Here is a 25086-nt window from a genome sequence, read left to right on the forward strand (position 1 = left end):
TTGAATCTAAACTTATTCTAAGGGGAGCTTCCTTTGGGAAGAAGAGCACTGTCAATTTTTATTTTTTTATTACGAGTTCCAGGAAATTTGGAGGGTTTTTTATTTAAGCAGGAAAATTAATTTGTGCTGAACCTCATGTTGGTTTTATTCTGCTATTTGGAACTGAGCTTGTTATTTTAATTGATTCCCTCTATGCTGTGCTGAACACAACTGTCTGAAATAGGCTTTTTGTTTGCTCATGTGATGAGATGCAGGAGCAAATAGGCAAATAGAGACTCCAAGAATTTATCATTTAGTAAAATCTCTGAATTTTAAAACTTGCTCTGTGGTAGTTTAGAAAGTCTTATGCCTCAGTCTTGTAGGACAGTGAGATTAATCATGCAGGATTAGCTTTCCTTTTTGTGAAGTGCCTTTGAAAGCTGCTGTGAGAGCAGTAAAAAGTGTGCTGCCTGGGACAGCAGCCATAGTATGCTCTACAGGGCAAGAGCATCCTGTAACATATCTCCAGCTGGAATGCACCACACTCTGGTCCTTCACTCTTCCAGTCCCTGAGGTGATTTTCATTCCTTTTTTTGTGTATTTAGCATGCTGTTGGTTCTAAGTGGTGCTGCAGGAATCACCTCCAAGTTCAGTCACAGGTACAGCTGACCTTTGGGCCTCCGCAGCCACCTCTGTGAGAGTTACTGATGTGATTTTGCTTCTCTAGGATCTCAAGCTCATCCCATTACCTTGTTGTCTAAAGTATTCCTGTCCTGCTGCCTCATCTCTCTGTGCCCTTACCTGTGCCCTTGTTGCTGTGTAGAACACAAAGTCACCAGATGAAGCTACTAAAAATCTTCAGCTGCCTGTCTGGCTTCTTTTCCTGAGGCATGTAACTGAGTGGTGGCCAGGTGGAGGAGACAGGAAGCAGGAACAAGAGAAATTATATCTAGCTGTAAGTGATCTCATCCTCCTTTGCAGGTATTCAGCTCCTTTATCATTTTAGACAACGAGTGTTTCTCTGAATAAGCTTTTGAAAGGTTCAAACACCTTTTAGAGAGCAAGTACTCTAAAGGGCTCCGTCCTTAAGTGTTATGAGCAACCCAATTTCTCTGAATCTCAGTCATTAGGCTGTAGGGCCTTTCCAGTTGTGGTTTACATGTTAGCCAACTAAATGAGGATCAAAAACTGTTCTCAACAGTGGCGTGGAATTTGTTCTGTGGGTCAAAACAATCTGTGGTTATAGAAATGTACACGTAGCTCAGTTTAACGGAATTTTAATCTTGCTTGAATCCATTAGCAACTACTGCTACGTGGTCCAGAATCTCCTTCCTCTTTGCATGTTTGTCAGGGATGTATGAAGTGTTACGTGGCAGCTGTATTGACATAGAAAGAGCTGTCAAAAACCACAGCACTGTCTGCAAGTTAGTCTGAAAATCATTAGCTGGAAAGAACAGGTCTATTTTTAGGGAGCTGCGATTGCAAAATTTTCTTATCTATCTTCTGTGAATAGAAGTGTTGCAGCAGGTGGAGCTTAGAGGGCACATCTACAGCTCTGTGTTTCGCCACCCACACGGCACTGAGAGTCCCACGTCACACAGTTGTGTTACACCCATCCTGTGGTGTCACACTGCAAATGAAAAGGTGAGATGTGCACAGGATTTTTGTGGGACTGCTCCGTGGACATGACCAGCAAGTCAATTAGTAGTTGCTATTAGGTATTAATTTTTATGTAAAACAGTTTCAGGGAATTCTTCATAGTTTGTCTTAGGCCTAGAAGAAAATCTGAAATATCTGAAGGCAAAACTGCTTTAACTGGTCAGTTAATTACTGACTGTGTTTCTTTCCAGACTGTGAGGTTATCAGGACCTTTTCCCCCCCAACAAAGCTGGCATGTGTGAATTCAGAAGCATTTTCTACCACTGTTTACATTGCTTTATAAAATGGTAACACAGAGAATTAGCTGAGTGGGTACCAAAATGAGCAAGGAACACTAAATAATTCTTACCTTTCAGGCTTTGTAATATCCTCCCATTGTAGAACCAGTGAGCGTGACCAGGCTAGGCGGGAGTTGGACAGTGCAACTGATGAGAGTGAATTAATAAACCATTGCACCATGAGCCTGTAAGAGTGCAGTGTTCTGCTGCTGTGCTGTAGGTACAAGGGAATTTTTTTGTAAATACCATTTCTGTCTTTGTTTAAGCTCTTTTTCAAGAGAAGCAGCATGTCACAGTTCACATGATGTTATTTTAATGGTTTTCTTCTTTCTCTTTGAGTTTGCATGAGGAATGAGATAGTATCCTTTAACTTGGCAATTAAACACAATTTTGTATGCACCTGTAGATGTTTAGTCAGTGTTTAAAAGCAAAGAGATAATCCTTTACTTGTGTGGTTTTTTGTTTTTTTTTTTTTTTTACATCATTATCACCTTCCCCTGTATACACCTTGTTCATGACAAGGACCATTTCTGAAAGCTCTAATACTGTGAGAGCTAGAGGAGGAAATAATCTTGGGACATGTGAATTGAACTATTTTGCTTTCTGAAGACCGGTACAACCTTTTGCGTCCAGATCTAAATGCATACTTTTATCAAGTTGTGAATATAAAAGACAACAAATAATGTTATTTTTTTTCTGAGAGTGTAAATATTGACTCAGGAGGAAGTCCTGGCTGGTTAGGGAGCCTTGAAAATGATGACCCGTTAGGAGACAGAGCTCCAGTTTTATCTAATGGAGAGATTACTGTAAGTACCAGCTGTAATTGTACACAAATGTGTACGCAAATGTGAATGTCTATTTAATATCATTTGCATTTTAAATTCATCTAGAAGCATCTTGAGGGCATCTTTTCTTCCATTTTAAAAATCTGAATAGCACCTGTAATTAAGGGAGAAAACGGAGCCCTGGAAGCTAGGTAGGACTTCCATCTATTGATCTGTGTAAACCCGGCTTACGCTGTCAGGGGAGAAGCAGTCAACTGCTGAGCTGCTTTGTCACTGACATAAGCTGAGAGAGGATTTTTTTTGTGTGTGTGTGTCTATACTGTTTATACACCAGTCTATAGACCTGCTGGCTGGCTGAATTTTAAAGAGTGCGGAGGTTTAAAGGCTGGTCCCCCGAGGGATGCTGCTGCCAGTTGGGAAGCGGCGGAGCTCCGCAGAAGTTGTGCGCACGTGGCCGCCTGGGGAGGCCGGCCGGCGCCGGGGGAGCCCTGGCCTGTCGCTGGGCCCGGGCAGCGCTGCAAAACACACCCCTAATTTTCAGCTTGTTTAGTCAAAATATTGAGCTAATACCTTCGGTTTTTTTGTTTTTGTTTTCTTTTCCTCTCGTGATAATTTATTCTGAGAGAATACAATGGGGAACATAAATGAATACATTTCCATACCCAATTCTGAGTCAGTGCTAAGCTCACCAGGCAGCAATTAAAATCCTTGTTAGTGAGGAGAAAAATTACTTCCTATAGTGTGAAAATAGGTGCAGATTTAGAAAAAGAATAAAATACTATTTCTTTGGAATAGGAAAAACAAGTTTTATGAGCCTGAAGTGAGAGACTATTTGGAAATGTTTAGAAAATTTCTGAGTTAGAAGTTTTGATTAGCCTGTTCCCCTTGCTCTTTTTTGTTAGAGTTTATTATTGTTACTACTGGTATTGTGTGTGCTTGTTCCTGACTGTAGAAATCAAATGCTTACCTGTTTATATGCCCTGTTTATATTTTGTTTCTCACTCTTCGGCAGTGGGCACTCAGAGCAGGTAGGATGGTCGTTGAGCAGTTCCTTTTGAAGAGTATTCTATGTACTGCTCTTGTTTTTAATGGAGTTAATAACCTTTCCTAAAACACCTATGTGGCTTTCATACACTGTGCTAAGTAAAGGATCTAAAGATTTCTTGAAGTATTTTGTATGACTTGGAAATTCTAAAAACGTTGACTTCCTGATTTAGTATCACATGAAGATTTACTGAGGCACATCATATACCCTTAAAATGTTGCAGCTAACATATGCATGTTGCAGTCACAGATGTCTTTTTCCTGAACTGTTCCTCTTGCTGATTAACTTGCATGGCCTCTTTGTATTTTACACTATCCACTGAGCCTGGTGAATGTTTGAAGTAGGTAGTCATTGTAGTGTGTAGGAATTTAAATAAACAATTTCCCCTAATGGGAATTGACTGTCCAACATGCAGTAAACAGGGTGTTCAGGCTGCAGTGCTAACACCTTAAATCAGCTTCTTAAACCCTCATGTGCAGCCCTGGAAATTCGTAATCAATGTGCTCTTTTCTGAAAACAAACCTTGGAGGCCAGCTCTTGTATACAGAAATACAGGTCTGTTGGGCTGCTACAGAAAAGGAATTCTGCAGCTTTGACCAACTACATGGATGTCAACTGTCTCTTCTTGCTGAAGCATTTCTCAGGGGGTTTGTTTTCCCTGTTGGGAGCAAGGAAATAAAGCCTATTTTCTAGGATCTTGTAAAGTCGTTGTTTAATATTTGCTGCTAAATGATCTGGTAATTCACTTTTTTTTTTTTTTTTTTTTTAAGAAAAACGTTGACTGGTTTGAGAGCATTTTTATATTTTAATTAACACATTTTATTTGCCACTAAACAGCTTCTTAAATAAAATTCTGCATGAAAGAGAGATGTTATCCTTTCATACTGTGGTATGAATGTAGATCTGGTGGATTTTGCTCCCCCCCCTACCCCTTTCCTTTATTGATAGCAAAGCTTGCTTGTGAGACCCAAAGGGTTAATCATATAAATTTCTGCTTTGGACCAGTAGGCGATTTCCATCACTTTCAGCATTTGACTATGGAACATGTATAGAGTTGTTATACCTCTCTGTAATTCATTCTGCTGCCAACTTCATTCCCTTTTCTCTGCCTGCATTTTAATTGAAACAACATTTGTATTTTTGAGCCAGAATCTGTCAGAAGTCCCTGTGGCTAGTCTGTGGTACAAGTAGCAGCAGACGTGGCTTACCCATATGGTGTGGTGCTTCTTGTAAAATCCATATGGCCTTGTTGAAGGGAATCCCAGCGGGGATGTGAAGGGTGTTAATACCCTTCAGGCCAGGCCTTTCCCTCCTGGGGCTTCTATGGCATTGTCTTTGCAATCTGCCAAAGCACAAACCTAATTCCTTTTTAATAATCAATTATTTCAGTCCAGGAACGTGTGCTGTATTTTTTGTAATCATATATTCCTTGAACTTATTATTTGTTATGAGTATTTTTGGCCATTTTTTAAGAAGTAAACCTTTCAAAAGCCTTTTCAAAAAACCCCTAACTTCATTTTTTTTCTGCTTGCATTTTCAGGAAGTGCTGAACAGCGTTCCAAAGTTCTGCTTTCCTTTTGACGTTGAAAGGTATGTGCTACAGTTATCATTTATTTAAAAAAAATTAATAGAAAATTATTTTTAGCATGATTACAAGCAAGGATTTAATGAAAAGGCAAATGTAATGTATTCCCTAAACTTGCACCTGCAGATGAGAAAATGTACCCTTTGTTCAAGTAAGTATGCAGTCACTAGTAGGAAACTATCACAGCAAAATGTAATCTTTACAGAATTTTAAGAATATCTCTGTCCAGGTAGAGCTACATTCCAGCTCCCAGTTTTGTACATTGTAATTGTGAGTACCATCTGTGTTAGTATAAGGATATAACACAGTTTGCTTTAAGCAGCGAGCTTCATTAAAAATGTTACAGTGCACCAGGATATAAAAACTCACTGAGCACTACAGAAAATGTGTTGTTTGAGTTCAAAGAAATTAAGACTTTAATTACATGGAAGTAGCTGAATATGCAATTGATTTTTCTCAGAGAAGAATCCAGACCATTATTTATAATTAATTTGTCCTTACCTTTCTGATATCAGTTATAATCTGGCTTCCATATAATGCTACCAGTAATTTAAATGTTTTTATTAATGAAAATATTTATTTGGGCTTATCAACATGATTAATGGTAATTTATTTAATAGATTGAACTCATTCAGTTTGGGAAACCCGTAGTGTCTGAATTGGCAAAGATTGAATTAAAAGCTTGATTTGCATAATTAATGAAAGATACATCCAGGTAATGTGCAGGCTGAGCCAATTTCAGAACAACTTGGGCATCAGTTGTAGATGGTGAGTTGAAGATGAGAAGCATCTATCAGATGCAAGAAGCTGCTGTCAGTAGAGGAAAAGCTGGTGTGTGGAGAGAGGAGAGGAGAGAAAAGTGTCTTTGCAGCAAAACACACTAGCAAAATAAAGATCTTTATAAACACAACTTCCCTGAAGTAAACTAGGGTTATTTAGTCTTTTATGGCTGAATTTAATTAAGTTGTTTGGGTTTTGAACTGGTTACACTCACTGTCCTTGCAGCTGCTTTAATGACTTAACTAATATGGTTGTCACTGGTTGGCTTTAAAGAATTAAAGTCTTTAATGTGCTTAAGACATGTAAAGGATTCTGTTTAAAATTGGTACTGAAGATGAAAAATGGAAATAAAATTTGAGGATAACAGAAAAAGGTGAGGTTCTGTTGCTGCCATCCAGTGGCAAGAAGATAATCAGTGGCAGTGAATTATTTTCAAATAAGTTGTCTTAACTGTTTATCTCGAACCATTAGAAGGCACTTAGCTCCTTGTATGAAGAGAATGAACTTAATGAACTGTGGGAATACTTGAATTTCTAACATAGCTAAGTATGTATTTTAGCCAATTATCTGTAGGAGTAAAAAACAAAGAAAATGGGAACAGAAAGGAAAAAGTAAAAGGAAGTTTGTTGTTTGTTTATTAACATCTCCCGTGCCCTCTCCCCAGGGATGCTTTTTGACTGCTGGCCTCATGCTTGACTGTAAAGCAGTGTTCTCAAAGTGCAAAATTTCTACGAATTTCCTAAAACTTGTCAGCAGGCAGGAGTGGAGGTTCCTGGAAGCTGGGGTTCTGTGGGAGCAATGAGGCTGCTCGGTCTGGCCTGCCGGCTGCTCAGGCAGTGCCGTGGTGCTTTGGAACGGGCGCCGCACTCGCAGCTGCCTGCGGAGCTGGAGCCGAGTGCTGAGCGATTTTGGGGAACCAAAGGCAAGGCAGGATCATGGGAGTGTGGCAGCACGGAGGAGGAGGGGCAGATCTGGTGTGGAGCAAATCATAGATATGCTGGAAGCTCATTCAGGAGTGGGGACTGTCACTGGGGTTGTTTGTGTGGACAGCTTACTGGCTGTATGATGTGTTTGCCATTTCCTACTCAGCTCAGTCGTTTTCTATAGTGTGGACACACCAATTGTTTTAAACTGAACTAGTTGTCTTCTGCTTTCTCAGTTTAATGATTTTTATTTTGATTTTTGGAATGATAAAGGATTGAGAAAAACACTGCTGAAGTTCCTATTTATAGGGCTTTTTTCCACTGGAGATTTGATATTATAATCCTTTTAGTGTTTGTCTGGCCATAAAGTTTCCCTTGTCTGATGAATATATGCATACGTGTATATATAGTTTTCCTCTTGTATATAGGATCACCTAATACTCCCAAGCATTGTACAGGCAGTTTCAATGCCAATTTCTGTACAGAAACACTTGAACTGAAATACAGAATATCTGTTTCATTCATTGAGCATATTGTGCTGCAGAGAGCATAGCTCCTCAACCTGTAATATATGTATATTTATAGACATATATGTATTTAATGTATATTAATGTGTATAAAATACTTCAAGCATTGTCTGACCCTATTAAGAGCTAGAAATTACTAGTACAAAAGTAGTAACTTCCACTGATTCTGATACTTAAAAGATGTAACTATTCTATAGATAGCTCTGGTTTTCTACTACACAGCAGAGTTACAGATAATGGAGTGTTAATTCTGTTATCTAGTTAAATAAAACTTAATAAAGTAGGAAATCTATGTTCTTCAAATTATGGAGAAAGGAAAGTTAAAGCACCAGCAGTAAGATCACTGTCACCCATTTTCTTCCAAGTCACTGATATTAATTACTTAAGGAATTGAAAAAAGAAAGGAGATAATCTATTTGATTTTCATTTATCCACTATCCTGCAATAATCATAGAGATCCAGATTTAGTTCTCACTGTTTGATGCTGCTTGCATCATCTCACCGGGCATACTTTATGCAGATACTATAAATAACTGTACACTACTCACACTAATTATCAAAAGTACATACTGTGAATGGTAATTAAAATTCTAGAGGACTCCCATTAAATTGAAACTGAAAGTCAAACTAAAAGAGCCACAATGGTGTAAAAAAATTCTTTGGCCACGACTTAAACTTTGAGCTTTATATATATATATATATATATATATATATTTATTGAAAACAAACACATAATTTCATTACTTGTAGTTATGGCTTACATTTTATTTTAAAGGGATTAAGAAATTAATTGCAAGATAGAAGTTCTTGAACATTTGCTTCAAGAACCTATGTCTCTTTTTGTGAATAAATTAATTTCTATTTAATAATGGCACAACTGTATAATATTCTAGCAGTTTGCATGTATGTATTTACAAAGAAAGACCTTTTTCTTTGGTACTCCATTTGTTTCTTTTTGTATGGTCTAGGAGGATTTAACATTTGAAGACAGATTTTAATTTCCTTTTAATGTTTGCTAAAGTAATATTAATACTTCAGACATTTGTTCTTTCTTGTTGCTTGAATCCTCTGTGCATGGTTTGCTTCACTTTTCTTTCTCTTTGTATTTTCCCTCTCAACCCAGAGCTCAGGTGTGACTTTGCAGAGTCCATGCCCCAATCTCCACATCCATCATTTATGTAGCTGGGTGATGACTAGTGAGGATGCAACTTCTCTTGTTCCTTTTGGAGCCATTTTGGGTTCAGTCTGAAGTTGTGCTACGTCACTGCTTGGCCCCTCATTTTTATCTGTGCTTTGAGCCGCTGCCATTTCTCTCCACCATAAGTACTTCTCTTACTCCTTTCATTCTTCAGTCTTTTCCCTTTCAGGATGCATTTCTCCTGCTGAATGTGAAGCACACAAGCCTCTTTTAGATACTCCTTTGGGAACTGCTTGTGGGATCAGCATGGAGACAATGATGTGTACCATATTAATTTCCCCATGGTGCTCACCCAGTCACTGGGAAGTGCTGGATTTTGGAGGATAATCAGTGGTGCTGCTGCTGTAGAGGATTTCTCCTTAGCAGAAGAATGTCACTCTAGTATGGGAATTACTGTGCAGGTTATTTAACTCCTAATCTTTTAGGGTGAGTGAGTAATGATAGCAGGAATGACATTACTGTCACTCTCCTGTTCCTGGCTAATGCTGTTTCTGTTGATATTTGTGGTAAAAGTCTGTGCAGAAGCACAGCTATGATCAAGTGAAGTGCAAAACCATGCCTTGAAATCATTGGATTTGCAGATCTTGTAAAAGGCAATTATAAGATAGCTTACACAAATTTTTTTCCTTCAGAGTAAATAGTTGAGAATGGAAGGTAAATAACCAAGAAAGTATTTCAGTCAATATGGGTGAAAATAAGTAAACTGTAGCATTTGCTATACCCTTCAGGGACTGCAATCAGTTTGCAAGGGGACTTGCAAACTCACAAATGTAGCAGCAGTTACACACAATTGAATTCTTTGCATCTTGTGTCTCACTGTATTATGGCACATGTTTGTGTAACAGTGAATGTGTGTGTGAGAGACAAGTAAGGACAGGCTGCAGTGTGTCCTGTGAGGAGCGTAACTATTGATTTCACACAGGGGTTGCTTGGTTTCCATGTGTGTGCAGAAGTGCATCTGTCTGAGAGGAAACCTGGAATGCTGAGGGAGCCACCGTGTGCTGACACAGACCCTTGGCCAGCTGTGATGGTCCTGAGACACAGCTTCTAGACAGGCTTCTGTTGCAACTTAAATACTCCCAGTGAGGCTCTTTACTCAGTAGTTGTGGTTTCTTTTAATGCTTCTGTTAACCCCATTAATAAGCTAACTGTGCTTTTTATTAGTGGGAATTTTCTTACTTGGTGGTGGCATTGTCCATTTTCATATCTTCAGCAGTTTTTCTCCTGTTCTTTTTTTTTGTAAAGGGTTGGGTTTTTTTGGGAGGCAGAGCTCAATTCATATAGCTTCGTTAGAACAGAGGAGCCCTCCACATGGGGAACCTGAGCTGTGGACTTGTGGATCCTGGAATGGGCCTGGAAGTGAAGAAAATAGCCCCTGAAGCTTAGATTAGGGGATAGCAATTAGCTGAAGGAGAATGCCCAATCTAGTGTTACTGTATGCCCAGTCTCTCCATCAGCTTGTACCACCACCTTAGCATCTGGTTTTCAAATTCCTGCTTGAAACAGTTTCTACTCTGTTCTTTGATTTGGGAAATTAAGGTGACTGACTGGTAACTGAGGGGTTTTTCCTGTCAGTTTGGGAGTTGTAATACATGTGAAACTTTCAGGTTTAAGTAGCAGCCACAAAAGCTTCAGTCAGAACTTTGTATATTAATTATATTGGTCAAGGACATGTACATGATATTTTGTTAGTAACAATAACATTAAGACTTTTAAAAGAAAATAGAAATATCTATTCCCATCTATAAGGTTTTAAATTTTTTGAAACTCTTCAAAACTTTCTAAAATTTGAAGAAAAAATTATTTCAAACATCTGCTCTATCCTAGACAAAATAATTTGGAAGAGGAGCAGTTTTTATGGAGAGAAAAGGATAAATTTAGTGATTAGATATGCTGTTTTTTGTTTGAAGGAGAGATTAGATTCCTGCCTTAATTAACTCTCTTAAGGCTCCCATAAAATGAGACTTAAGCAGTGGCTGTATTGTAAACAAAATTTTTTAAAATTACTCTTTACCTACTCCACGGGTACTAAAGAGCCTTTTCTGCATTGTGTAGGCACATAGAAAAACTTAAAACCTATTTTTATTTCTATACCGAACTGTAATAACATTGAAAGAGCCCATTGTAGTCTGCAGGGTTAATAAGTATTTACACACATTCTTCATTATTAGTGATTTATTATTATTGAACTAACATTAAAAGTAAGCAAGTAGGGCAAGAGTTGAAAGTAAGTCAGAAGCAAGGCAGAGGAATGAGTGAGGAGAATGTCAGCACTGGTTGGGAACGATTTGTGCCTGCTCTCCCCTTGCAAGTGAGCACATCATGCTCTCTTCAAACAGCCAACTAGACCAGCATTCTGCAGAAAAAGTTTTGCAGCTGGGCTACTTTATCTTGTGCTCCAGTAAAAAGTCTGGATAACATTTTGTTAAGGGAATTCTGGTATATGATAATTTCATTTTACCTGTGCAGGTTTTCATGCTAAGAAAAACTTGAGAGGCATCAATGATATGGTCCAGGTAGCAGGGCCAGGAGCTGCTGCCTGTTTCTGGAGGGGAGACTTGATTTCTGAACAACCTGAATGTGCTGCAGTGAAACAGAGAGGCACAAACCCCAAGTTACCTGGCCAGTGTTTGTCTGCATGATGGAACATGCTATATATGTGTTAAAAATGTAGTGCTAGCATTTGTGGAATGTTTTATGTATCTGGTTTATATGTTGTGGTCATCTGTCAATTGAAATCCCCAATTGTCATTTGTTTTTCATGGTAAGGCTTACATATAGTCAGTTTTAATTCTGCTGAAGGGGAGTAGAAAAACAGGCATCCTTGCTGCCCCCACATCTTAAGTGGAGCTCTCAAATTAGAAACCCAGAATTAATTCAGTATTTTAAACTGAACAGAAAATGTACTCCAGATGGATGGTTGGTCACCGGCTTCTGTGCTGTTCATTTGAAGCAAATGGGACAAAATGCAAACTTTCGGGTTCTTGTGGAAATTCAGTTTTAGCCTTGGAGTGTTTCTCATATTAAAAATCTGTGACTTGCTGCTCACATCTCTTTCTAAACTGTGTGGGAAGAAGTTTTCAAGCTGGCTCACTTTTATGCTGACTGTCAAAACATGGAGTTATCTCTCTTAAAGAAGCAAAGGGAAGATTGTGATTTGGAGTTGGTGAGATGGCATTGGAAATGCTTCCTGCTGAATTTGTCTGGGATATTTTTAATAGAAAATACCAGAATTTAAATCTCATTTTTAAAGTGGCCCTGTGTATAGACATTTTGCCTGGCATAGGTGTGCACAGTACATTAAGACCAGGTTGGGTTAGTGTGGCTGTGCACAGAGCCTCCAGCCTGGCCCTGGCAGGGGTTTTGTGGTGTGAGGAGAAGCCTGGCCTGGCTGCTGGAGGCTCCGAGCGGTGGGAGCAGAGGAGCCGAGGTCGCCGCTCAGAGCGTGTCCAGTGCTCTGACTGCACGGCTGCTGCTGCGTTTCTGTGGGAGCCCCCGGTGCACAGGGGTGCTCAGACCACACAGCGCATTCCATGGCAGGCTGCTCTCTGCAGGAAGGAGCAAAGTGCAGAGATGTGGCAGGGAAAACTGCAGGGGAGCAGTGGGGCCTGGTTATGATGCTCTGTGGTGCCAGTGCACATCCCAGCTCCCCAGAACCTGAGCAGGGAGGGACTGAGCACAAGCCACTGAGTACTGACAGTGCTTAAAGAGAGCCCTAGATTGTTCCATGTTGAAGGCAGCTGAGCAAAGTGCTTGTTTTAATGATTTGAGATTAATTACCTAATGGAAAAAAGTCCATTAATTATGGGTGATTATATTGGACTAAGTGTATCTTCTGATGTTGTATGCTCAGCACAGGCTTTTGGTTCATCCTAGTCACTTTATGATCATGAGGGGCTAAACTAAACTGAGAAGAGTGAGATACTCTCCATCTAATCTTTAAACTTTTGTTTTGCCTGTGTTAAACAGTAAAGATCCCTGTGTCCTATGTAGCTTCTCTTGCCCTTTGATCAACTGCTACTTTGTTTTTTCCCTAGGGGTAGAATTTTCTATCTTTTATTTTGCTGGAAATTTAAAAAAAACCCAAACCAACCAGCAAAACCTCAACAAACAACCCCTCTGCCCCCATATTGAAAGGGATAAATAAAAAAAAAAAATTGTGTTCTCTGACTGGTAGACTGGGGTCTGTGGTGATTTTTAGCTTCTCTGGGAGTTAATTTTCAGTGTTCATCTAAGATTGAACCAGAAATAGCACATGTTAACCATTACTAGCAGGTTCTTAGGTATTCTGCTGTAGAAGATTGTGTGAGAACTGGAAAAGAACAGCAGACAATAGAATTGTATTGAGGATTATGGTGAGGATTGAGCATGAAAATACTTGAGACCAATGACTTAAATGCTCATGTTTTATGTGATTTAATGGTTTTATCCTCTGTATCTGTTTTTTCAGGGTGTCCCAAAACCAAGTAGGACAGCATTTCACCTTTGTGCTTACTGACATTGAAAGTAAGCAAAGGTTTGGATTCTGCCGTTTGACATCAGGAGGCAAGGTCTGCCTCTGTATTCTAAGGTAAGGGGGTACAATAAAAATTGAGTCGATGAGTGAATATGGAAAATAAAAAAAAACCCCTATCTTTTACAAATTCTCTGCTATGAGTTTAACTTTGTTATCAGAGTATTGCTTTTCTATGGCAGCGTTACCATTGTTTTCACATAAAAAGTGGCCCCAAGCACCATATGATGGTATTCTTCTGTGAAGCTAAATAATTTTATTTAAATAACATGAAATCTGTTCTTAAATGCAGAGAAAATACATTGCAGCCTTAGAGGCATGGACTGGTATGTGGATATTTTTACTTTCTAATCAGATTTTTGACAAGCACTCTGTCACTTCAACAATAAAAGTGCATTATTCTGCATTCCTGTCCTTGGAACAGGGATTTTTTGGGTGTCTCTTCCAAGTTCTTTGCCCAGACTATATCTAGTATAAGAAAAAATAAATCCAGAGAATTCACAAGAGCATGCTGTTTTGTTGCAGAGGAGATACTGATGTTGGGGAGAGTGACTCCAAAGAAATACCTTATTTCTCCCTCTGCTTTTTCTTTCTTCTCTCTTAAGATCATTGTTTTGGCAACAAAAAAACCTCAATTGCTTAGCTGTCCTAAAACCATTTAAATTAAATTAAAGGCAGAGTGATCTCATTAAAAGACAAATTTGCAACTTCAATTAAGAACTTAACAGCCCGCAAGTCCAATAGAGGAAATGTGAGTATCCAGTTCAGCAGCAAATAGGAAGAACAAAATTTAAATTGCTTTTAAAACAAGAATATGGACAAACGCTCGGAGGATCCAAATACATTGGCAGCAAAGTGGAAAGAGAGAATTTTGGAGAGTAGGGTAGGAAGAATATGGATAAAAGTAGGTGGTCAGGTTTTTGGGCAACATGGAAACTGGGTAATTGTGGAGGGTGTCATAAGACCAGTGTGAGTTAGGAAGAAAAACGCAATATCAGCTTGTAAAAGGATTATCAGTAAATGAACACTGAGGGAAGAAAGACCAGCCAATATAGAGACTTGTAGAATAGTGCTTAAAATTATTGGAAAGAGCACATCAAGATTTTAATGAACTTTTATACAGATGCCAAACTAATGTTGAGAGCCACTACACTGGATGTTTTTGGCAACTAATTTAAAAATAAATGTTTGCTCTACATATTGCAAAAAAGAAATACTATCATATAATGAAAATATCAAAAGGGAAATACTTTATTCTGGAAATTAATTTGCTTTCTGGGATCTTTGAAATATGCCTTTAGTAATAATTCAGAAGGATTTAACTCTTAGGCTTTAGGAATATAACATTTAACCATTTTCTCTGTGATACCTTTTTTTTTTATATAACTTATTAAAGCCCAGAGTGAAGGTGAAAATGTATGTATATGCTTTTGGCTCATTTCTCGGAGTTGGTCTTTTCTTCCCTCATAAAGCTAGAAACAAAATTTCTTGCATTGTTTGTGTGGTTGTAACAACATTTAATCAGTTATACACACTCAAGTTCATTTAAGTACTGTATGGAGTGCTGCAAAGCAAAGGATGTAAATTCTCAGCTGGTGTAAACTGGGTATTTCAGCATTTCCCCATGGACGTGCATCAGCTAAAGATTAGTCAATGGTCTGTTACTTGGTAGAAATAAGCAGGAAAGTGAAAAGTGGCAAGCTATAATTTTTCACTGAACTGTATCCAAAGCATTGCCTTTATTGCTTTTATTGTGACAATTTCAAATCTACAGTGCACAGCTGAATGCATAACAGCACTAGCTTCATAGCACTGTACTCGTGGCTGGGTACTCTGCTTATCTCCAGAATGTGTCTGTGTGTTGTGTTGTGTTCAGCTCCGATGGAAGGAATGCATCACTATCTCCATCTCATGTTCTAGTAGTCAGTCTGGTTTCTTCTCTGAATCCCAAGATGCATTAAAAGTGTCCAAGTGAAAGAAGACTCACTAAGCAGATTTCATTGGGCATTTTATCTGTCTGTCCTTTGCGCGTGCTTATTGTTCTTAAATTAACCCAATTAATAATAAAAAAGAATGCTGTCTTTATATATAAAGGGTGTGTATGCATGTTCAACCTCGCTTTTGTCTCTGCATCAAAATGACATAAAATTGTATTTGCTGTGTGTGTACACGTGATGGCTGATGTATGGGCAATTCACACTTTTTGTTCATCACAGGTGTGTGCACAATAGCTGTGGACTTTTATATAAACACACAGGTGCAGATGTACAGAAATAACATGTCAAACTGCCTTCTCCTGAGCTCATGGATGTATCCCCTTGGACAAGAGGTCTATAATAAGTTTACTGACTGAGGCTTTGACAAAGACAATTAGAGATAGTTAAATACAGAAAACGTAGTTGAATTTGTCATAAATAACTGAAATGCAAATAAAAATCTCTAAAGACGAGCAGGCACAAGTCAGTCAAAGTGGCTGGAAGGAGATACTGTGGAAATTTGAGTAGGTTGATGAGTGAGGAACAGGACACAGCTTTTCCCTTGTCCATGTCCTTTGTGGATAGTACCAAGCCATGTGTTAACCTATGCCAGGGCTTCTAAAGAGATAGAATTTCAACTGCTGAATGGGATTCTTAACTGAAAGCTGAAGTAAAGGCTGGTTGTCCTTAGGTTTTGCACTAGCAACTCAAAGCTGCATGTAAGATTAAAGTCTTGTGGTTTATGGAACTTTGGTGTATAATTAATTCTCCATCTGAAACACTAATTAGAGGAAATTATCTCTGAATTTGCAGCCACGTGGTCCTGCTTTAAACTGGATAGTTTGAAACAAAAAATGTACATACAAAATTCTTCTGTAAGTTTTATGGAGTGTTTTTTGCATTTTATATACACGTGTATATGAATTGTGTAAATAGGATTTTCTTCCAAATCAGAATTTTGTTCAAATACTCTCTATAAAGTGAAATAAAAATTTCCCAAGGTAGCTTTCTTGGGCTTTTTGTTATCACTTAATTGTGATATTATATTGTCTAGAATGATTGAGCAGAGCTTGACCCCAGTTGTCAAATTCAGTGTTAAACCCATAGTAAGATGAGAAAATAACTTGTGGATTATTCTCTAGAAATGCTGTGTGATTCCTTTGCAGGTTTTATTTAATTTAGTGCTTTTCATTAAGCTGCATGGCTGCTTTATAAAGCTCTCGGTGTGAATCCTGCCGTGTCACCTCCTCCCTCTCCCCAAAGTGTTGTGCTAATGCAGCCCTGTAAGACAAGGGATACACAATAGGCATATTGTAAAATACCTTGTTGAGCTCATACCCTCTACTGGATCTTTTCTCCTAGTTTTACTTTTCCTATTTTTGGGTAATAGTTTTGCTAGTTGAGGTTTGAAGTGGCACAGTAGAAACATGAATATCTGCTTTTCAGTAATAGTTCTTCTGGGTTTTGTTTTTAAGTATCGCTGCTGCTTGCTGTGGACATAATACTTTCTGGGTTTACATGAAATTGATTTTGAATTACCTGAATGGTTTTAGTACGAAGTACAAATAATTTGAAACTCTTGATGGACTCTGAGGTTTACCTTAGGTATGCAGAGGAACACAAAATGCATCATTAAAATGCTCAGTCTTAGATTTCATTAATTTATGACTGTAAAATTGTCACCTACATTTCCAAATGAAATGCTCTAATAAGGAAGACAGGTTTATGTGGTAAGGCTTTGTAGTTCTTCAGTTCAGACCACTCTTGAAACTTTTTCACTCTTCCTTTAGGCAAATCCCTTAGAAGCAGAATGTTTCAATTTTACACATTTTGTGTCAATTTTCCAGACAGAAAAGTAGCCCCTAGACATTAGACATTTAGCTACGGAAAGGCAGTTTCCTTCGTTTTATTTGATTACTAGAAGTTAGATTCCTGCTGATAGTTCAGGACTGTTAGTGGTTACCTGACTATTTGACAGAAAACATTTCCTCTCCTTTGTTTAACCTTTGACTCATGAATGTAAAAGTTTTATCAGAGCTGTAGTGGAAGCACTGGTGAGGTGGAAGTGTACTTGTGGCAACAAGGGTTGTGCGTGACTTTGAATAAAAGTCTGAGCTCCTGCCTTGTGGCTCATTTGGATTAAGAGAAAATGCTACGTATGTTTTTAATTAATCATGAAAGATCTTGGTCTCTTGCTTTTCTGACAAATAGGGGCTATACTTTTAAATAAAGACCCCTGTACTCTCCATCAGGGAATATATATATATATATATATAAATATAAATATATATATATATTAATATTCTCTGTTTTTGTTTCTCATGATTATGGAAGAAATATTTAGAGAAATTGTATGCTTTTGGGTGTTTTCCTATGTTTGTTTTACATGTTTGTTTTTCAAACATTTATTGATTGTGACTTGAGGAATGCAAGGACAGTGGCTGCAATTAAAGAAAAATAAATAAGAAACCACTAGTGGTTTCATAGTTTAAGGACTGAAATTAATTTAGACTTCCAAATACATTAAAATTAAACATTAAAGTCCTGATTTTCCTTTACTTTCTCTACTGTGAAGGGGATTAATTGATAACCTTTAGACATTTTTATAAGACAGCCAATTAATTATGAAATGTACTGACTGCTCATAAGTAATTTTATGAATACAGGTATAGTGGTCAGGTTTTTCTGGTAATGGACTTTAATTTTGATTTTATCTGTTGTTAGGGTACATATTAGTATGTACCTTAACACATTAAGGTACACTTTAGTGTGTAAGGTACATATTAGTGTACATATTAGTGTGCCAGTTCTGAATTAGGAGGAGTAATGTATTACAGGTCTCCTCTGTCAACTTCAGCCACTTAAAAACAACATGTTTCAGACAACATATTTCTGTACTGTAGTGAAAAAAAATAGCTACTCAGCTAGTAGATTTTGATGGACATTTGTGTGCTGGGTGAATTTTCTGTACATAGACTAGTTCTGCTGTGCTAGCAAAGATTAAATAATTTTTCAGGATTTGTTAACAGGACAAGGTAAGGAGATCCTTTGACCTGAAATGCTTCTGGATTTTACCTGTCATACAAACAAATGCAAACAAACCAACAAAGCCAAGTGCTGGGTACTGTCCATGCATCACAACAACCCCATGCAGCATTCCAGGCTGGGGCAGAGTGGCTGGAAAGCTGCCTGGTGGAAAAGGGCTTGGGAGCAGCTGAACAAGGCACAGGTGGCCAAGAAGGCCAAGGACATCCTGGCCTGGACCAGGAATAGCGTGGCCAGCAGGACCAGGGAAGGGATTGTCCTCCTGTGCTCCGCAATGGTGAGGCAGCACCTTGAACTCTGTCTTTGGTCTGGGCCACTCACTTCAGGAAGGGCACTGAGATGCTGGAGAAGGTCCAGAGCTGGTGAAAGGTCTGGAGCACAGGCCTGATCAGGAGCAGCTGGGAGAGCTGGGGGTGTTTATCCTGGAGGAAAGGAGTCTTAGGGGTGACCTTACAGCTCTCTGCAACAACCTGAGAAGAGGAGGCAGCAAGGGGGTGTTGGGCTCCCTCCTAGGTAATAAGTCATGGGACAAGAGGAGATGGCCTCAAGTTGCACCACTGGAGGTTTAGATTGGATATTAGGAAAAGTTTCATCACAGAAAGGATTGTTGAATACTGGAGCAGGCTTCCCAGGGAGGTGGTGGATTCACCATCCCTGGAGGGATTTAAAAGACTGGTAGATGTGGGGGCTGGGACATGGTTTGGTGGTAGATTTGGCAATGCTGAGTTGCTGGTTGGATTCAATGGTCTTACAGGTCTTTTCCAGCCAACAGGATTCTGTGATTGGACTCTTTGTCCAATATGATATACTGGATAAAGATGTAAAGCCTACGGCCTGCAGTGTTTATCTACAAATAAATCTGTTTACTAGAGTGGTCCAAATCAATTAATAGGATTATCAGCAAACATGCTTCCAAAGTTAGCCTATGGTGAAAGCGGACAAAAGTGTTGCTTGACAGCCTTGAGGATTTAACAAATTGCCAAGAGCTTGTACTGCAATTTAAGTTTATCTTGTAATCTAAATCTAGCTTGTACTAGAATCTAAAAAAACACCTGATGGTGTCTTTATCATGAACAAACACACCTGTGTTTACTTTGAATGCAGAGATGCATTGTGTATGCACACATGCAAATGCACTCTTAACTGTTAATGTAAAAACAGGTACAACGATCCTTTATTATGCTATGAGGATTACATAAAAGAAGAAGAGAAAGCGAAATTTGTTGCTTTCCAGTAGATTTTTGTAATATTTTGTTGAAGCACATTCTGACTAGAAATACTGACAAAAGCTTTTGCAATTAGGCCATACTATTGAAGAACTGAAGATTCTGGAGAAAAGAAGCAGAGGACAGGTTCTGGCAGGTTCTTTGGTTTCATGCCATATAATGTCATGGAGTAGTGGTTTTGGTTTCCTTTCCTTTTTCAGGTTTAAGAGGCACATTGAAATGATTTTAACACAGATTTGTGTCTGTGGTTATAAGGCTTAAAGCAATTCTTTTGCTATTCTTTCAGCTCATAAAGGAAACTGACTTTCATAAACTGTGGTCAAGTAGGATGTTTTCCTTAGTGATTTTGTTGCACAAAGACATAGACGTGTATCATCAACCTGATGTTGCTAAAGGAAGAAATTTCTAAGCAAGTACTCTGGTCAGCATGCCTTGCTGTATGAATAAAAATCTCCCTTGGCTTTCTGTTAGGGTTCATTAATTTCAAATAATTAATTTGACCTTTTTAAATGCTTTAAAATTTTGTTTTTATCTTCTCAGTAATAGGGGAGCTGAGATCATGCATATAGAAAAGAAATATGTTTAATATTTTATTGAAATATAATTTTTTTATAGAATGCTGCTCATAAATGTTCATTATCAAAAATAGATTATCAGATGAGATTTTGGAGTATTCTACAGCAAAATGTGCTGGGGTCATGTATACTGTTAACACAGTGGTGATAGCAAGAAACTGGAAAGCCTTTAGGTCGTCTTACCCATTTGTGTGTGTAGTATTATAAAAATACTTTCTGATTTATACCCACCTTGTACCTTGACTTTGACAAAATGCTACGACAGTGTTCTAGTCCCTGCTGTAATTCTGGGTTGTGAAGCTGTTCCCCAGCTCTGACATTTAGAGAAACTCTGAACACTGCAGCGAACAATTAATTCTGTTTGCCTCTCTGTGCTGTGTTTCAGTGATGTGTAAAACCAGGTTAACATGATTTGAGAAGATAATAGAACAGGAGTCCTAGGTGGAAGAATGCTCAAGGATCAGATGTTTTAGGTGCTGATGTGGTGGGTGTTTTATGAAGGCATGGAATGTTCACACCTGTAAGCAGTGAGTGGCCTTACAAGGGTGCACTGAAGTAAATTTTATGATTATATTAAGAAAACATTGAAAAACAAATGTAATAATGTCACACCTTAACCACTGTCAGCAATACCAAGCATTAAAAATGTCTGTGACCATTAAGAGGTTGATGTTGTTTTGATTAATAGCCAGCACAATGTATGGTAAAGTGTGATAAAGACATCAGTATGTTGGATGTAAAGGAAATCATTAAATCATTGCCTCTGTCTCTTTGGTTTGGCAAGAGCAAATTCATGATGGATTTTTGTGGGATTTTTTGTGGGTTTTTTTGGGGGGGTGTTTTTTTGTTTTTTGGGTGGTTTTTTTTGGGTGGGGAAGTTGGTTTTGGTTCTTTTAGGAGCCAGTAGTTAAGCATTTCTGAAGACAGCAAGGATTGCTAGAAAATGCATTAACTATATCTGTGTTCAGATTTCTGCTGTGCTTTTTCCTAAGAATCAGGATCTATGTCTAAAGCCTTGCCAGCTGCATACTGAGAACAGAGGTGTTACAAAGAAAACATAACCCTTCATTGGACTCACTGCACAAAGCAGCACTTGGCTTCTCTACCAGCCAGGGTTTCCCCTGACAGCTTTCCTTTTCCTATCAGGGAAAACATTTTGGTTTTGCATACCAGGTTTTTGCAGTTGCAGCTAGTATATTTCCTGGAATATATACATTTGAAATGTAAGGTCTGTCCTCAGCGTGCACTAAAGCCTTTAAGAAATGCATGTCTGTGGATTTACACTGCATTGAAGAATGAAGTCTGTAGGAGTGTTATATATGGGTATGAAATGTTCTGAAAACCTTTCAGGCACTATTTCCTTTCCAGCTCTCCTTTCTATTCTCTCACAACTAAGATTAACTATAAATATTATCTATTCAGTAATGTTTGTGATGAAGTTCTAACAGACATGAGAAGACGTGTAACTAGTAAATAAGGCATAATTTTTTTGTTATTATTTAGTTTATCAGACTTAATAGCTTAAATAGTGATGGTGGGAAGTTCTGTAGTGTGTGGTCACTGATGAAACCACTGTTAAAGAGAACCTCTGTAAACAGAAGGCAAATTGGAGCTAATACCGCTGTTCTGGAGTTCTTTTGTGCTCTTCAGTTATGTCTTATTTGTCTTGAATTCCCTTTAACTCAGTGAGAGTATTGTGCTCACAGGCTGCAGATTTGTGTTAAAAATATCTTAAGTATAGATGTATTAATGTGTTTGTACTTGCAGTACTGGTGAATGGTTTTATTTTTGGAAGTTAATTTGATCTATAGAAATTACTTTATAGGGAGACCTATATCCTTACATATAATGTGACATTTCTGCTATTGCACAGCATTGCACCACTTGTCAAATAGGGAGTACCTGGTCTGCCCAAACAAAGTTGTTTTTCATTCTCTAGGGAATTAGCAGGCCTGTCAGCCCATTGCATATAGAAAGATACAGAATTTCAAAATTGCACATAACTACTGCAATCTGTAAAAATTAGTGGTAGTGGGAATGAGATTAGAAAATGTTTCAAATGTTTTTTTTGGTGCCTTGAAAATACTAAGAAGTCTAAGTATTATGAGTTATTCTGTGCTTAATGGAACTTCATGCAAGTATCCAGCATAAAAAAACCCTATACTGTCTATCAGTGATGTGCCATTAAATTTCTGGGAAAAAGTTTGATATGCTTTTTATTTGGAGATAGAGATGTTATAAAAATGTGCAAGTCAGAGCAATCATCGTAGTACTTTATAAGCATTGGAAAAATACATTGATATTTAATTAAAACACTTTTTTCCTCCTGTTTTAGTTACCTACCATGGTTTGAAGTATACTACAAGCTCCTAAATACCCTGGCAGATTATTTGGCTAAAGAACAGGTAATTTTACATATTCTAGTTCTTTGTGTATTTTCCTTGAAATATTAGTCACCATTTCAAATACTATAAAGGGATTCTATATATTTTAAAAGTTTAAGGTTTTAGTAGGATTTAGAAGCAAGTTTTATTCCTCTTACTGAAATTCAAAGAATTTGAACATAGAGCTTCCACAGTCACTTGAATCCCACGTTATTCTAAAAAAGCTGCTGAAAATATACCTTTATAATGTGTCAGTCTCAGCATAAACAGGTCCTGTGTGAAGTGTGAGTGGTGTCACATCACTGGAGAGCTGCATGACGTACTGATTGTAAACTGTAGCTGTCTGGAACTATCTGATTATCAGCTGCAAACACTTTTGTTCAGAACTGTATAGAATATGATGTACTGTTTCACCTTTCAGATTAACTAAAAACTACCTCTCGTAATTCTGACATCTCAAGTAGCAAGACAAAATTACTTGCAGCATTTGGTGAAGAATCCTGATAGTTTAGTTTGCATATTCATAAGCAATTAGATGTATTCCTAGTCTACACAGCAAAGGACCTACTGGCATCTGTCTTTACTGACAACATTAAAGCTATACCTTTCTACTTTATATTAGTGTATTAGATTTCAGTTTAAAGAAAAGCATCAATATTTAGCCATATGCTGTAGACTGGAAAAGCTGACATTTCAAAAATATATGAAGTACAGAATAAGCAATAATTATACATTATAGTAAATGGACTATACAGAATGATGATGTTGTCTGTAAAAAGATAAATAGGAAAGTTTGGTATTAACTGTGTGATTCAATGAAGTGGAATATATGTAAATCTTACAAATGCTATAATTAGACCTTGGTTTTGGTCCCTATTTCACTATAGTAGAAAAAACTGTTATTAAGGTTGTATTTGAGGGAAGAGGATAGGGGTCTTGATCACCAGTGCTGGCATTGCAGTTATTACTTCAGGCGATTTAGGTAACAGGGTCTGTTGTTTTCTGTGCTGAGGCAGCTGCTTTAGCAGGTCAGAGAGTTGTAGCAGTGCATGGAAGCAGTTTGTTCACTGCCTGGAGCCATACCTGTTGCTGAGGAGGCTGTGGGAGGATGCTGCTCCCTCCTGGCCCAGGCACTGTTCACCAAGAGCTAGACCCAAAGCTTTGCTCACTGGTATGAGGTCCAGTAGCAACCTCTTCTAACAGGGAGAGGCAGAAGCTTCCTGTAAACTCGAAATAATGTGTTTAAAAGCTGGCCCTGACTTGTCTCTTTTACTTTTGGTTTTACTTTGAAAAAGTACATTATTTTACATAAAGAATTTAATCTCTGTGAACAAAACCCCTAAACTGAATGAAAACCTCAAACCAAGAAAAGCTCCAATCACTTTTCTTTCCCAAGTAGATGTCCCTTCTAGAGACCAAAGTGACAGGTACCAGTTAAACCAGGTAGCTGCAAGTACATTTCAGTAAACCTTATTAACTGTTTTATGTTTTTTGATGAGGCATATTTAATAAAATTTTAAAGAAACCTCTATCATGGCTAAAAGTTTTAGGAAGATGACATCCAGGATATACAGCTTGACATAGTATCCCAGTTTTCAGTTGCAAATGATCTAAGTCCTTTAAGGAGTGAGTGGGGAAACATGTAAGGGATTGGCTTAACTTGCAGGTACAATCATTTTATGAGATACAAAGCTGTCCTGAATTTTATACTTAATTTTTAAATACTTCCCTATGTATTACAATTCTTCTGGTTATTAAATATTTTTATCTCTATGTCATATGTAGTTTGATGTGTAGACAATAGTATTTAGTTTTTACATTATAATTTATTAACTTTAAAATGTATTCCCTATAGGAAAATGACTCAAATGATTTGTTGAAATCGTTGTATAGCCATCCTGTGCCAAAGGCGAATGCTTTCGTCAGTTTAAGTGTGGTAAGTATTTTTTTCTGTTTCATTCCCACTGACTAGGAAATAGTAGGTAAAGTTAAAAGAAAAATAAACCTCAACCCTTTGAAAGAATAAATTTGTGTTGCTTCCCATCATTAATTGGCTTGGACAACCTCTTTTTTTTCCCTCTGTGCAGGGTAGAGTCTGTCTCTGTCTCATGTTGTTTTCTAAAAGTCATAGTCATAGAGAAGAAGAAATTTGAATTTTCCTCTATGGATGAGAAAGTAAACTGCAGTGGGATCTGACAGTGCTAGAACTACTTTTTTGTGTTTCCAGCTGTTTCATGTAGACAATTTTGGTTTCTCCTGCTGTGCATCAGGAGACACTAACTCAGTTTTATTGCCTCTTATATCTGAGTAGGTACAGTTTCAGGATTGGTCAAAAGTCTGTGAAAGCTGGCTTCTTTCCCATCTTTCTTCCTCTTTTCCTAGTTTTGCTTAACCATACAAAAATGCTGTAGGAAAAGCAGTAGAAGTACACTCTGTTATGTGGAGCTTGAGGCACATCTCAGTGAAATAACATGTTCAGGCTTCCTTTGCTTTTGTGCTCCAACTTTTTGTGATCTGAGATGGGGATAGTGGGGCAGGATGGTGCTGCTGCAGAAACATCAAAAAGTGGATATGTCATTGTTAGGGTTCCCGAAGTTTTAACCAGAAT

The 25086-nt window shown here is 38.0% G+C and overlaps 1 protein-coding gene across 4 annotated transcripts in view; it reads left to right on the top strand.

Moving 5' to 3' along the window:
• Positions 1-25086, top strand: part of DENND1B (DENN domain containing 1B) — a 152496-nt gene that overhangs the window by 50328 nt on the left and 77082 nt on the right. For all 4 annotated transcript variants that reach the window (XM_085585985.1, XM_021547477.4, XM_021547487.4 and 1 more), the window contains exons 4-7: positions 5287-5336; positions 13210-13329; positions 22430-22499; positions 24334-24414. In XM_085585985.1, the coding sequence (XP_085442111.1) occupies positions 5287-5336; positions 13210-13329; positions 22430-22499; positions 24334-24414 (321 nt within the window). The remainder of the gene's footprint in view (positions 1-5286; positions 5337-13209; positions 13330-22429; positions 22500-24333; positions 24415-25086) is intronic.

This window comes from Lonchura striata, chromosome 8 (assembly GCF_050655825.1).
Source record: "Lonchura striata isolate lonStrDom1 chromosome 8, ASM5065582v1, whole genome shotgun sequence".
NCBI lineage: Eukaryota > Metazoa > Chordata > Aves > Passeriformes > Estrildidae > Lonchura > Lonchura striata.